Below are 14455 nucleotides of genomic sequence, written 5' to 3'. Positions count from 1 at the left end.
TGGAGGGCCAACTGTGACCTGTATGTTAAAACAGAACTGTTGTGCAATTATGGACATGGCAGTAGTTTGCAATTAGGGATACTAATTATGTTTTATGGCACTGTTACACTCTAGAATAAGGTGCATTTAAAATAAGATTCCTCTGAGCCTTGTAAATAAAGCCGCAGGTGTTACCAATCACCTGCAAAAAATGTTTACTAGCCTACTGGGAGGCAGACAGGAAGGATGGAGAGCTCTGTCCCTCTTGGATGCATTTATCTCATGTGCGGAGAGTACTGAGTGTTCCATCTCTCCTCCATAGGCCTGTTCTCTCACTTTCATTGAATTCCTAGTTGCTAGTGTTTAATACAGGGCTGTGTTATCTACTGCTGTGTGAATACACATAGTAGTACCTTGGGTTAAGAACTTAATTCGTTCCGGAGGTCTGTTCTTAACCTGAAACTGTTCTTAACCTGAAGCACCACTTTAGCTAATGGGGCCTCCTGCTGCTGCCGTGCCACCAGAGCACTATTTCTGTTCTCATCCTGAAGCAAAGTTCTTAACCCGAGGTATTATTTCTGGGTTAGAGGAGTCTGTAACCTAAAGCGTATGTAACTTGAAGTGTCTGTAACCCGAGGTACCATGGTACTGTAGAACGAGCATGCTTTAGCTGTACTTGTTCATTAATGGAATTCTCCTACTCCCCATATCAGTGTTAGCCGCTAAGGGGCACTTCCAGATGAGTTTGTGGAATGAGTGCTACTCAGTGCTATTTTTCTAGCAGTGCCAGAACTGAGTTCCAGACAGAAAAAAGCTCTGGTGCTACTCATGCATGCAAGTTTTTAGTGTATCAAGGTGAAATCATCAGAAAAGTAGCCCATGCTCCCCACCCCATTTAATATCGATTGCTCCTTAGCACACAAAATCCAGTAAGTATAACATGTTATACATCTGCAGTCACTGATGTTGAAGCTCCTTAGTTTTAGTGGGCAGTTTGTCATGTGGCTGGCTTCTATCACTACCCCCTTTGCTCTGTTTTGCTGCTCAGCTGAGGATCATAACCTAGCCTTTTTACTGCTGGTGCACAAGTGGAATGTCCAGACTGATATCTGCAACTCAGCGGCCACTTGCCACAACCAGGCTGTTGTGGAGGCTGGCTGGAGTGGTGGCTATGAGAGCCATGAACCCCAATAAAGGCTGTGAAAACTTGCACTCATTCTGCTCCGGCTTCTTTCTTGGAAAGTAAATGGCTGGTCAAAGGAACCTCGTCACTGGAGCAGGGGCAATATTTTGATAGAGGTCTTGCATAAGAGCAAACTTGCACAAGATCCTTTTTAAAAAAATGGCTGATACATGTATTGTGACTATCTTTAAGCAACAGAATTTGGGACCTGGAAGTGGGGTAATGTTGAAGGGAAACAGAGTTAGCTCAGGTGGGCTTAAGCTTTGAGTACTCTGGTGATCTTCATAAAGTAAATGCAGCTGCTGTATTCTGGTCCTTTATTATATCTGGAACCCATAGATGGGTGGGATTTGATGTTCCCTTGTCCTCCCCCACCCAAAGCACAATCCTCGTTTCCCCACACTGTGAAATATGTTTATAATACTGTATCTGCTCTTGTGCAATTCTTGTCAATCTTTTTCTAGGTGTGCATGTTTAGATAAAGAAATACCTGTGTTCATACCTAGAATGGAATAAATAGTGGAGGGGCAGAAATGATTTATTAAGAGAAAATTCACACAAATTTTACAGTCACCTGGTTTTAGGGTGCTGGTACGATTGAACTTATTTTTTCAGTTGCCAGCTCAACACATTCAAAGGGCTCAGGTTTGTGTGTATGTTAAACATTATTTAGAAAGAGCAGCCAGAGTGGGGTTGGGGGGACCACATATAAAATGCCTACTAGAAACAAAATACCACATAGCGTTTTTATGCTTATTCTCAAAAAGTAAGATCTGCACCAAGCGTCATATTCCTGCTCTTAGTCACCGGGGTTTGATATTTTGAGTTAGATATTATTATTATTATTATTATTATTATTATTATTATTATTATCATCATTATCATCATCATCATCATCATCCCGCTTTTCCCTCAGACTGCCACCATGAGGAAAGTCATGTTTCACATGGGCCAGTGAGGTGGGCAAAGCCAGCTTTCCCCTCACGCTTCAACTTGCCCTCAGACCACCCAAAATGTTCAAAAGAGGGCCTTGAGTCATCAGCGCAGGGTGCTTTCCCTGGCGACCATCCCCACAGCTGCCATTCCTACTTGGCCTCCCGCGAGTGGCGAAGCAAGCACCTCCCTTAGCTGCCTAGGGATCTGTCCCCTCGCCCCTTTAAAAGATGGTGTCGGCCCCATGAAGCTGTTCTCCATGAGGGCGCCTTTGCACTCCATGCCCTCAAGATGGCTACGAAGGAACTGGCACTCAAAGATTTTGCCTGCCCCAACTGTCTTCGTGTTTTTCGTGGTTCATGAAGAAGCAACATATGTTTTCCCAAGCAGAACCGTCTGAGGACGTAGGAATGGCTGCTTCACTGGGAACGGAACGATCAGACCAGTTAGGGGCAGAGGCTATCTTGCAAGGGAAGGCAAGATGCAGACATGTTTGTGTTTCTGTCCTCGGCCAGCAGACTGGAGTGGGGGGACGGGGACGTGCATGAACATGGGGGAAGCGCTGCCCTTCAAATTCCAATATACTTTTGAATTCCAGCGACAAAATAATTGCATTCCTCGACTGCTTAAGTCTCACGAGGGTGCGCCGTCTAGCTAGATCCGCTTCCACCCTCACGTTGCTTCTGTGGCAAAGGGAAAACGGGACACCAGAGCAAAGATTGCTGAAAGATCTCATGGGGTGGTGGATGACAAGTCTTCATCATGGACTTCCAAAAGGGCAACAGGGGAAAGAGTAGAAAGTCATCCTTCTGACACACACACACACAAACACACACGCACATTCTTCTTTCTACCCTTCACATCCAGCATGTGAGACTTGTTTAGAACTGGCACTTCATGCTCAGGACAGAGCTGTGCTGGATGCAAACAATCCTATACATGTCTCCTAAGTAAGTCACATTCAATTCAATGTGACTCCATGCCTATGATGCAGGATTCCATCTTTAAATGTGTTTAGCATTCTGTCTGACTCCTTCCTTTCCCCAGGGCTACAACTGTTTTGCACAAAGATACAGGAACTCGGGTTTCAGAGGATATCCTGGGCGCTGTGGCTTTCCCAGTTTGCCAAAGACCATGTTAAAAACTAGGCTGTGGGACATAGATCGCCAGGAACTAATCTCAGCTGCGGAAAAAACATGCCCTCCTTTTTATTTTCGACTCTCTTGGGCGCAGGAATTTAATCTTAATTACTTACAATTTTTGTTTAATCTACAAGAAAGAAGGGCCTTTTCACTGGCCAAGTTCAATTCTAATCCTTCTAACCTCCTTTGGGGCAGGTTTGCAGGTTTGGCAGAAGGAGATAGGATCTGCCCATGCGATGCCCACCTGGTGGAAACTCTAGCTCACATGGCCCTTAACTGTAAAATGTATGATGATCTCCGCCAACAATTTCTAGACCATCTATGTATTCCAACATGGAAACCAGAGACGGAGGTCATGCGCTTCTTATTACAGGGGAGAGACCAGGAGCTCACCAAGACAGTAGCTAAGTTCCTCTATTTGATTTTTTGTCGCCAAAGTATGCTACAGGATTGCTGGAAACCCACAGAGATGAGGCAGATTGCTTGCCTCTTCTGCCCTTTGGCGAGTGACTGTGCTGTTGGGGTGGCGACGAGATCGCACTGGCCTAGCTATTTTAAATGTATTCTGAATGTTCTTATGGGATGCCAATAAAGGTTACTTGACTTGACTTGAATTCAATGTGACTCCATGCCAAAGATGCAGGATTCCATCTTTGAATGTGTTTCATCCTGTTCTGCCACTTCTCATCCCCCCCTCCAAATTCCTGGGTACTCTGCCTCCACAAAAGGGCCACTGGACCAACTTAAGAGCTGCCAAGAGGGGGAAATGTAAACAGATGCAGTCTAAGCAATAGAACAACACCCCCCATTTCTTCGCCCACTTTCTTCTCCACAACCATAATATGTCCATGACATTAGTGTCTCATACTGAACATTAAGTTTTGGAAAAGACTATGAATTGAAAGTGGAGACGCTATATGTATTTTCCCTTATTTGTTTATTTTGTAACACAAAGTCTTCAATATAAACCTTTTTTTAAGGGAAGAATGCTGCGCTGAACCACGCTAGGTGGCTCTCCAAAAACAGCCACAAACGTATTGCTGCTGCATCCTTCCTTAGAGGTCGTGAGCACCTCTGGTGGTGCTAAAGATGTGCGTTCCTCTATTACAGCTGCTTTTGATGCTGCACTGTTAGCCTATAACCATGAAGGTACAATATGCCTTTGAGGCAGAGAGAGAACAAATTCAAGCCATATGTGAAGCTCACACAGTTGCTCCCCCTCCTCAATTAAAGAGGGCTTTGCTATGCTTAGCATGTAGGTGGTTTGGCTATGGGCAAGTGCTTCTCATCCAAGTGGCAAATTACAAGGCAGGCTGATACACAGGCTTTCTCACTCTCATATATCATAAATGGCTAGTTACAGCCACACTCTGTTCTGCATCCAAGCATTACTTGTTTTGACTTGAGCTCTGCTTAAAAATAACAAATGTTTCTCAATAATGAGGTACTAACTTCCCCAAGAGTTCTCAAAAGCCAGCCTAGGAAAACTAAGCAGGATGTTCTGTGTCTCGGACATCCTTTATAGCATTTGCTTCCCACCCTTCCTGGAAGGAACTCCAGGCAACATACGTAGGATTCTCTAATTTTAACCTCACAACAGACCTGGGTGGTAGGTTGGACTCCAAAATAGCAATTTGATAAAGGTCACCCTGTGAACAACATAGCTGAATAAGGATTTGAATCTGGTTAAACACATCAGAATCCAACTATGGAGACACCAAGGAGGCCCCTCCAGATATAGCAATGTCTGTCACCAGACACAGGAGAGCAATTAAAGGCATAACGAATAGAGACACCTTCCAAGAGAAAGGACTCACTCCTTTCTTTAAGCTTGTTAATGACAAATATCAAGACCTCGTTATACAAACAGTTCAATATTTTCAGTTGGAGAGGTTACATTAAGTAATACGTTTGAACGTTGAATGTAAAAGTTTATGTCTAGAGTCAATGGACAGCACCAACACCGTTAGATGTACTGCTGGATGAGTGCTTAATGGTTTTTGTATTTGTTTAAGAACCAATAGAAATTAGAGGGTTTTTATTAAAAAGGATGCTCCTCCAGACTATCTCCAGATTTGCCCAAATGCTGAGTAATCACCTTTTAAAGGTAAGAAATAACTGCACTCTCTCTTTTTAAAACACTTCTGGGACAAGGAAACTGTAACAGACCCCAACCCCACTTCATCTGCTGCAGAAAATCTACAGTCTGAAAGTACTGCCTTCTGTCATTGAGAAAAACAGAAAGGAAACTGATTGTTAAAAGTGTCTAAAGCAGAGTGAAAAGCCCAATTTATGGTTGACAAGAAAGATTAAACAGACGAGAGGAACCCCCTATATGTGAAAAATCCTTAATCCTTTTTCTGTTTCCTGCCACTAGAGAACTGGAAAAGCTGAAAGTAAAGCGATCATCATTAGCTGTGAGAAAGGAATTTGCTTTGAGATAAGACACAGTTGCAGCTGTGGAAATATTAAGGGGGATTTAGTTGCTAATAATATCTAGTACATCAAAAGTATCCAGTATGGTTAAGGTACTTTTGGATCTCCCAGTGACCGCTGGTATTGTTCAATAGTTGATGGCTGAACAATTAATAATGATCAGATCAATGTTTGATGAAGAAAATGAGCCAGAGAGATATGATATGGAAAATGGAAATGGGGAACACTCAGATAATTCAGACCAAATTGATGAAAAAGTGGCAGCACTGGATCATGAAATAGTTAAATTTTAAAAATGTAAATGACTACCATACAAGGATTTGGAGAAGGAGAAGATAAAATAAAAAATGGTGAGATGAATTATTCAGATATGGTACTGGTAGCGTTGAGAGGGGTGGGGACAAACTTTAGGAAAACTTTAGTTGGGGGGGCCACTAGGTGGCGCATCGGAAGATGGCTGACAATAACATCTCTCCGACCCACACGAGGTAATTTGGAGGCTATGATGGGGGTAATTAGCCTCATTAACCCCCCCAGGATTATGGGGGGGACGGCCCTTGCCTGCTGTGCCCTATACCACCCCCGAATTTGTGGGGGTGGGGGCACTAGGCACAAAGCCCTCCTGTGGGATTTTCGGCACTCCTCGACGCCGTCCCCGATTCGCGCCGCTGGTTGCAATGATCTTTAAAAGAAATAATTTGGACATGATTAATTGCACATACATCAAGGAAAAAGGGGAGTAAATACTGCTGACAGAAGAGATCTCTGATAACAAGACAACAATAAAATACGAGAAGAACGTCAAGATACGGTAATGACTGAGGGGGGAGGGGGGGAAAAACCTGCCTCTACCTTTTTATGTGATTTAACAAGAATCCCCCTCCCCTAATGAGTCAGAAATTAAGGACTTAAGCTGTGGATTTAAGGCTGTGTGGAGATAAACTTTTGATCCAAAGCAATGTTTCAAGATGAAGCTGGAAAGCTAAGAGTTTTGGAGTGACGCAGTCAGGAAAAAATGCCGTTAGCCATTTTGTGAGGCATTGTGGGAGCTCTTGGGTCTGGGAGGAGAAAGAGAGAAATAGAGTTGTTTACATATCGTGAATCAACTCCTCGGTGGGACTTAAGAGCGACAAATGCCAAAATTTACGATGGATAAAGTGATGTTATCTACGAAGGAGATATATGGAAACCATCTGGACTTAGTGGAGGAACGGGAAATCCACACAGGATTATTACACTTGCTATCGGCTTAAGGAGACTAACAGAAGAGATCGTAAAGGAAAAAGAGAAATTATACGAACAAGATATGATGTGGCAACACCAAGATAAGACTGGATAGAATTACGAACTTTGTTTGGACTGATTGGGACTGATTTGGACATTAACGCAGTAATAAGAAGATGATCTGAATTCCCCTTTGGATCTTGAAGTATGGGTTCCCCCAACAAACAAAATTTAAAAATTTGGCTTTGTAATTCGGAATTTATATGATGTGATTTAATTTGATGTGATTGGCCAGTTAATAAAAAATATTTTTTTAAAAAAAAGGAAAACTTTAGTCCTGGCCTTCCTTCAGTTCTAACAAGGAGATAATATTCTGCATATGAACTGGAGCGAATTTAGAGAATGATGCTATTAAAATTATGGTACTCTTTCTGGAGAAAAAGCAAATGGAAGGTCATAGATGATAAGATTAGGATACTATTGTAAACGCAACAGGAAATTAAAATACAACAGGAAATGGAATTGAACGTATGGAACTGGACACGACCTAATGCATGTTTAGTGAGGGGGGAGGAATATGGAATATTGGCCCAGTGTGTGAGCACAGTGGGGAGACTTTAAGATGGACATGGACAGAAGAACTTATTATCATTCAGTATGGAGTAATGGTGGTGGGAATTAACAGAAGTAAAGTTTTAAAAAATGGTTGACATTTATCAATAATAACAATTAGGGAATCTGTCTTTTCACGGGAAAAAGAAAATAAATTAGATACCTTGACTTAAAATAAATATTGTTTAACTGAAAGTGGAGAAGATGGATGTTAGCATGGGCTGAATGATCATATTTTTTAATGTAACCAGCAGATGGAAAATCAGTTTTCTTTTCAGTATCTTTTTGTCTCCCTGCCTCCTTTTGGTTTTCTTCTTTCTTCAGAGTCCTATGTTTGGGGCCCTTATTAACACCCAGAGATTGTATACTCATAGGGGTGGTAGATGGTTGATGGAGGACCCCATGTGAGAGAAAGGGAAAGGTTGGTCTCCCAGGGTGAGAGGCTGGGAGGATAAAGACCCAGGTGAGACCTGGGAGGAGCGAGTGTCCACTGTGGGTGGTAAGAGCTAAGAATTACTTTTTAAAACTTTGCATTCAACTTTTTTTTTTTTTGTAGCTGTAATTTTACTGTATTATGGGAATCTCTTAATAATTTTTTCATAAAGGGGTGGGGGAAGAGACAGAGTACTGAGAAGGCAGCAGGCCTGGGGGAGTCAGGGAGAAGTGCTAGGCTGGAAGAGTTCAATGTCCATTGTGCCGGATGATTTGGAGGAAGCATTCATTCTGTTACTTATTCACATGATTTTTATCCAACCAACTGATCTGAGCACATGCCTTGTATACAGAGAGCCCAGGTTCAATCCCAGCATCTTCAGCCAAATAAGGTAACATGACAGGGAAGGAAGGACCTTGGCCGGAGGCGCTGGAGAGCAGCTGCTGCCAGAGCAGACAGCATGAGGCTATTTGGACTAAAGTCAGACCAACATGGCTGCCTACCTGAATCTGGACTAAAGAAAGTATCATATGAAGATTGGAAGAGCAAACTGTCCAAGAATGATGGGAAGGAAAACTGAAGCAAGACTAAAGGTTAAGTCCAGTTAAGTCCAGTTGTGAACAACTCTGGGGTTGCGGCGCTCATCTCGCTTTACAGGCCAAGGGAGCCGTTTGTCCACTTCTGCAGACAGCTTTTCCGGGTCATGTGGCCAGCATGACTAAGCCGCTTCTGGCAAAGCCAGAGCGGCACACAGAAATGCCATTTACCTTCCCGCCGGAGTGGTACCTATTTATCTACTTGCACTGCATGCTTTCAAACTGGGACAGAGCAACGGGAGCTCACCCTGTTGCAGGGCCTCGAACCGCCGACCTTCCGATTGTCAAGTGCAAGAAGTAAACAGTGAAGACTTTGGCATATGGATAGCCTACACTAAAACTGGGCTAAAGCCCAGCCCTCACTAGTACTGACAATGGTCAGGGGTAATGGGAGTTGTACTTTGCAGCATCTGACTACCTTTGCTTGAGCAGGAAGAGTATTGCCCCCGACTAGCAAAACAGCCTCAGAGTAAGCAGGAAAGAGACATCATGGCCAATACTGAGGCACAAGGATTGTCAACTGTTTGGGACCCATTTGGGATTTTGAGAGTGCCATGGGCATCACTTCCTCTTCAGTTGCTTCTTTCCCCCACCCCAGCAGATGGAAAGAAGAGCAAGAGCACGTTGTGTGTGTTCTCACAGGATCTGGGTAAAGGTTGCATCCAGTAGGATTAAAATGCAAAAAGATAAAGGACCCCTGGACAGTTAATTCCAGTCCAATTTGACTATGGGGTGTGTCACTCATCACCGCTTTCAGGCCGAGGGAGCCAGCGTATGTCCGCAGACAGCTTTTCCAGCACAACTAAGCTGCTTCTGGCGCAAAAGGACACGGTGATGGAAGTCAGAATGCACGGAAATGTTGTTTTCCTTCCCGCCACAGCAGTAACTATTTATCTACTTGCACTGGTATGCTTTCGAACTGGCTAGGTTGGCAGCTGGGATAGGGCAACGGGAGCTCACCCCATTGTGAGGATTCCAACCGCCAACCTTCTGATCTGCAAGTCCAAGAGGCTCAGTGGTTTAGACCACAGCGCCACCTGCGTCCCATTAGGATTAAAATGGAACTTCCTGAAATAAAGCTTACATTGGTGTACTGCACAGTAAAACACCACCACACTAATCTTCTGCTAGCCAGCAACAGAAAAACACTGATTCAAGGCATGGATCCTCATGATTTTTATGTAAAGGTAAATGTAAAGGTACCCCTGCCCGTACGGGCCAGCCTTGACAGACTCTGGGGTTGTGCGCCCATCTCACTTAAGAGGCCAGGGGCCAGCGCTGTCCGGAGACACTTCCGGGTCACGTGGCCAGCGTGACATCGCTGCTCTGGCCAGAGCCAGAGCCAGAGCCAGAGCCGCACACGGAAACGCCGTTTACCTTCCCGCTGGTAAGCGGTCCCTATTTATCTACTTGCACCCGGAGGTGCTTTCGAACTGCTAGGTTGGCAGGCGCTGGGACCGAGCAGCGGGAGCGCACCCCGCCGCAGGGATTCGAACCGCCGACCTTTCGATCGGCAAGCCCTAGGCGCTGAGGCTTTAACCCACAGCGCCACCTGCATAACAAAAAAACCCAATAAATCACAGAATGGTGGCTTTGAGGGACTATCTTGCAAATATTATTTGGGCCTATGACCATCAATTTTTTGTATCATGTCAGTGGTGTAAAGCATTGAATCAATTATTTTTTACAGTTCAGTCAGTTAAAACATGTTCTGTTTTGGGGGGGTTGGTAAGGAGTAACCTGTGAATAATTTCAAGAGGATTCTGCATCTGACTCAGGTAAACGTGTGCGCATATGAATTCTCTCTCTGGTTCTTCACTGTCTTTGCCTCTCACCCAATCTGACACCACTCCCTCTTTTTTCTGTCTCTACTCATCCTTCATTCTTGCTCTATTCCAGGCTGCTTCAACCCCGGCCCTCCAGATGTTTTGAGACTACAACTCCCATCATCCCTGACCACTAGTCTGCTAGCTAGGGATCATGGGAGTTGTAGGCCAAAAGCATCTGGATGGCCGAGGTTGAGGAAGCCTGCTCTATTCTGTCTCCTTTCATGACATACCACTATCTTGCCCCTGCCTTCTCCTCAGTCAGGCCATTTCCCTTCCCTTTTCCTCCTATCTCCCCCCCCCCCCCATCATCCACTTTCTGTTCAGCTGAGCCTTGAGAAGCAGAGAGAGCTAAAAGACGAAGTGGGAGAGTCACACTTCCCACTTGCTTTCTTGTGTCATTTTTTTGAGGAGGAAACAATAATCCCCATTGCCAACTTATGGCAAAGGGGACAGAGGACAAGAGCATTTCCCCTGCCACTCACAAAACCTAAGGATATAGGCATCATGCTGTTAAGCCCAGCTGTAGCTTCACTACTAGTTAAAAAGTCAGCAAATTGGCTGCTGCCTCTCCAGTGCAGATCTCTGTAACTTCATTTTGAAAAGTTCAAGCAGATTGCCGAAAGGTGCTCATCTTCCTTTCCTCTGAATGATAGTTTTGCCTTTCTTAGGAGAAATCTGTACATTAGGCCCAGCTGTTATTGCTGGGGAGACAGAAACTGGACAAACTTGTTTCCTCCCTCCTGACCACAAGCATGAAAGTAGTAAAGGTCCAGTCGTAGCCGAATCTGGGGTTGCGGCGCTCATCTCGGTTTACTGGCCAAGGGAGCCGGCGTACAGCTTCCGGGTCATGTGGCCAGCATGACTAAGCCGCTTCTGGTGAACCAGAGCAGCACACGGAAACGCCGTTCACCTTCCCGCCGGAGCAGTTCCTATTTATCAACTTGCACTTTGATGTGCTTTTGAACTGCTAGGTTGGCAGGAGCAGGGACCGAGCAACGGGAGCTCACCCCTACACTGGGATTTGAACCGCTGACCTTCTGATCGGCAAGCCCTAGGCTCTGTGGTTTAACCCACAGCGCCACCCGCATGAAACTGGACAAACTTGTTTCCTCCCTCCTGACCACAAGCATGAAAGTAGTAGCGTCATTCAATTTTGCCCTAAATGAAGCAGTAGGGTACAGAAAGGAATAGACATGGAGATTTTAAAGAGACTTTCAGAGGACAGAAAGGAAGAGTGGGCAAGAAGCCATTGCCTCTCACATAATAAAACCATTCAAGAGGTTTCATCAGCATTCTGCTGACTCATTAACTGCCTCCAAGTTATTTTCTCCAGGTGGAGTGCTGGGGTTAGTGACCTTCTAGGTGATGTTGGGACCAACATGGTCAATGGCCACAGATGATGGGAGATGCAGTTCAACAAGATCTGGACAGCCAGAGTTTCTCCATTCCCGTTTACCCTCTTACTACCAGACCACCCATTTCAAAATCTGGGAGTCTTAATCCTCTACCAAAGCAACAAACAATAGGTAGCGATGCAATATGTATTAATGTTAGGTATTCGGAAATAACAAAACACTCCACTTTGAGATTCAGTGCCCAGAATAAATGATTCAGAAGTTATTCTGGTCTTCTGAGATTGTTCACTGAGTTCACAGAGGAATTTCTGGCAAGGATTCATGTAGCAGAAGGGATAGAAATAGGATGACAGGAAATTGCATTGTGGGGTGGAGGACAGGGAGTTTGTGTTGGACACTCAAGCCCCAACCTGTTAAATGAGAAGCATTGCCAGTTTCTTAGCATCTTGCCTTTTCAGACATAACTCCAAGGTATTTTTGCCAAAGCGATGTGTGGTACAAACCTGGTTAAAGGAAGTGAGGTTTGATTGCTCAGGATGCAAAATGGCATGCTGACTAGTGATCTCATAAAATACAAGCATGTCATGCACTGGCTGGACACAGAGGAATGGTTGAAGGCACGGGCTGGGGAACCACCAAGGGAAGAAGGCTCAGAGCCCAGAGAATGGTGGTGGGATGACGATGAGTGGTCAGAGGGTGAAGCCTGGAAGTAGGTGGTGTCAGAAGCTGAAAAGGTAACAGGTTTTAGTGAGCAGGGAGGGTCTGTGTCAGAGAGAAGTCCAGAAACAGAAGGTGAAGCAGGAGAGGAGGGAGTCTAAGAGGCAGAGATGAGACAGGCTGGCGAAGAAGCTAGGATGTCTCCCTGCTGCCTGCTGCAACAAGCTACCTATCCCCCTGGTTGCCCAGGACCAGAAGAGGGATGAAGGGAGAGGAGCAGAGACAGGTGTGTTGGCATAGTCTCAGATTGTTTGGAAAGGACGAGATTTAGACAGCTGTGGGAAGGTGTGGATCTTCAGCCTCCATAAGGGGCAATACCTACCAAGAATTGTTGTGCTCATTAGGCCTGGCTCCCCTGAGCAGACCTTGTATCTTCTAATGAAGAGTTAACTTCACATATTCTGTGTGATTTATTGTTGGCTACCTCTGACACATAACTAGAGATGTCACCTTGCCTTCCCGAAACTGCCAAAATCAAGAGAGCTGCTTCCCTCTCACGTTGGAATCTACACACCCAGTTTCCAGCAAATAAAATTAGTGGTGAAAACTGGCACAAGAAGCAGCCTTATACCAAGTCAGACCATTAGTCTATCTAGCTCAGTATTGCCTACACTGACTGGCAGAGGCTCTCCAGATATTGAGATTGACGACATTCCCAGTCTTACCTGGAGATGCTGGGAATTGAACCCGGGACCTTCTGCATGGAAAGCAGATGCTCTACCACTGAACTACAGTCATAGGTGCTAGAAGCAAGATCCACCCCAGCTTGCCAGAACACTATGCAGACAGGAAACAACCACATGGAGGACCATTATTTGGGGTGGGCATGTTGTCAAGAGACTTCCCATCCTACTTGAGTAATCTTTGTCTTGCTAGAATTTCAGTCACAAGTGTTAACCAGCTGTACATGGAGATGTCTGGGATTGAACCTGGAACATTTTGTATGCAAAGCATGTATGTTACCATTCAGAATGGCCTTACGGACTCCTTCTGCATCTCCAGAAGATCTTCCCAAAGCCAGGTGAACTCTCCACGCTTACCAAAATGAACACACAGGCACAGTACATTCTTATCAAGAGTGCGCTTTTATTTTTTAATTTTTTTTTCCTTTTTTTGGAATTTTTTAAACCTTAGGTTCCCTTCCAGCAGCAAATGGGTGCCAAGGAAAGAGACCAACAAAAGAATCCAAACGCTCCCTCCCGCCGCCTCATCAACACATTCCAAGCACAAATTAAGAAATGCAAACTAAACCAAAAAATATATATATATTTATATATATAATTTGTCTTTTTCTCTCGGGGTTGCACCCCGGCCCCACCTCCGAAGACGGCTGATTGGCTGGGGGTCTCTGGCTCTCTTCAGTAAGGGGGCAGCAGGGCACGCACACACACACACAGGTGGTTGGAAAAGGGGGAGCAGCATCGCTCAGTTCCACTCCCTCCTGTTGCTCCCCAAGTCTGACAGTAGAAAAATATGGCAGCTGGAGCCACCCTTACGCCAAGCCAAAGCCCTCCGAGCACTCCTGGATGGCCAGTAGCAGCATGTGACGCAATTTCTCATAACTCTCATAGGCAGGGAGGTCCAGCTGGTTGAAACTGGAGGAAGAAAGCATCAGTGTAAGGGGGTGGGGCCAAGCAGCTTGATTGCAAAGTCAATGCCTTTCTTTTTTCAAAATGAGAGCAAAAGACAGTACCTTCACCCTCCCCAAACTGGCCAGAACTCTTAATGTGTAGGCCGTGCTCACTTTACTGACAAAAACCTACAGATCTACAGCCTGCTCACATTTGATTCTTAGAAGTGTTTCATTTCAACTAGAGGACAGCCCAAGAACCTGTTCTGAAGGTCAAAATTCAGCCCTTGGAAGTGATGAACAATCCTCTGCACATGTGCAGAATGTCTATCCCAAACAACTGTCACCCCATCCAACTCTCCATCTGGGATTTGGATTTGCAAGGCACAAAACTGGAGTTCTGGCACCTCTTTCTTTAGGACTTTACCATTGACTCATGACTGAAG

At 45.0% G+C, this 14455-nt stretch overlaps 1 protein-coding gene across 10 annotated transcripts in view; it reads right to left on the bottom strand.

The window, feature by feature from the left end:
- Positions 1-13505: 13505 nt before the first annotated feature.
- The window catches only part of HUWE1 (HECT, UBA and WWE domain containing E3 ubiquitin protein ligase 1), a 95107-nt gene continuing 94157 nt past the window's right edge, over positions 13506-14455 (bottom strand). For all 10 annotated transcript variants that reach the window (XM_079959937.1, XM_079959936.1, XM_079959940.1 and 7 more), the window contains one exon: positions 13506-14034. In XM_079959937.1, the coding sequence (XP_079816063.1) occupies positions 13932-14034 (103 nt within the window). In that variant the 3' untranslated portion in view covers positions 13506-13931. The remainder of the gene's footprint in view (positions 14035-14455) is intronic.

This window comes from Podarcis cretensis (assembly GCF_951804945.1).
Source record: "Podarcis cretensis genome assembly, chromosome: 17".
Lineage (NCBI taxonomy): Eukaryota > Metazoa > Chordata > Lepidosauria > Squamata > Lacertidae > Podarcis > Podarcis cretensis.
Note: the sequence above shows the minus strand (reverse complement) of the source record. Positions and strands in the feature narration are given on the sequence as shown.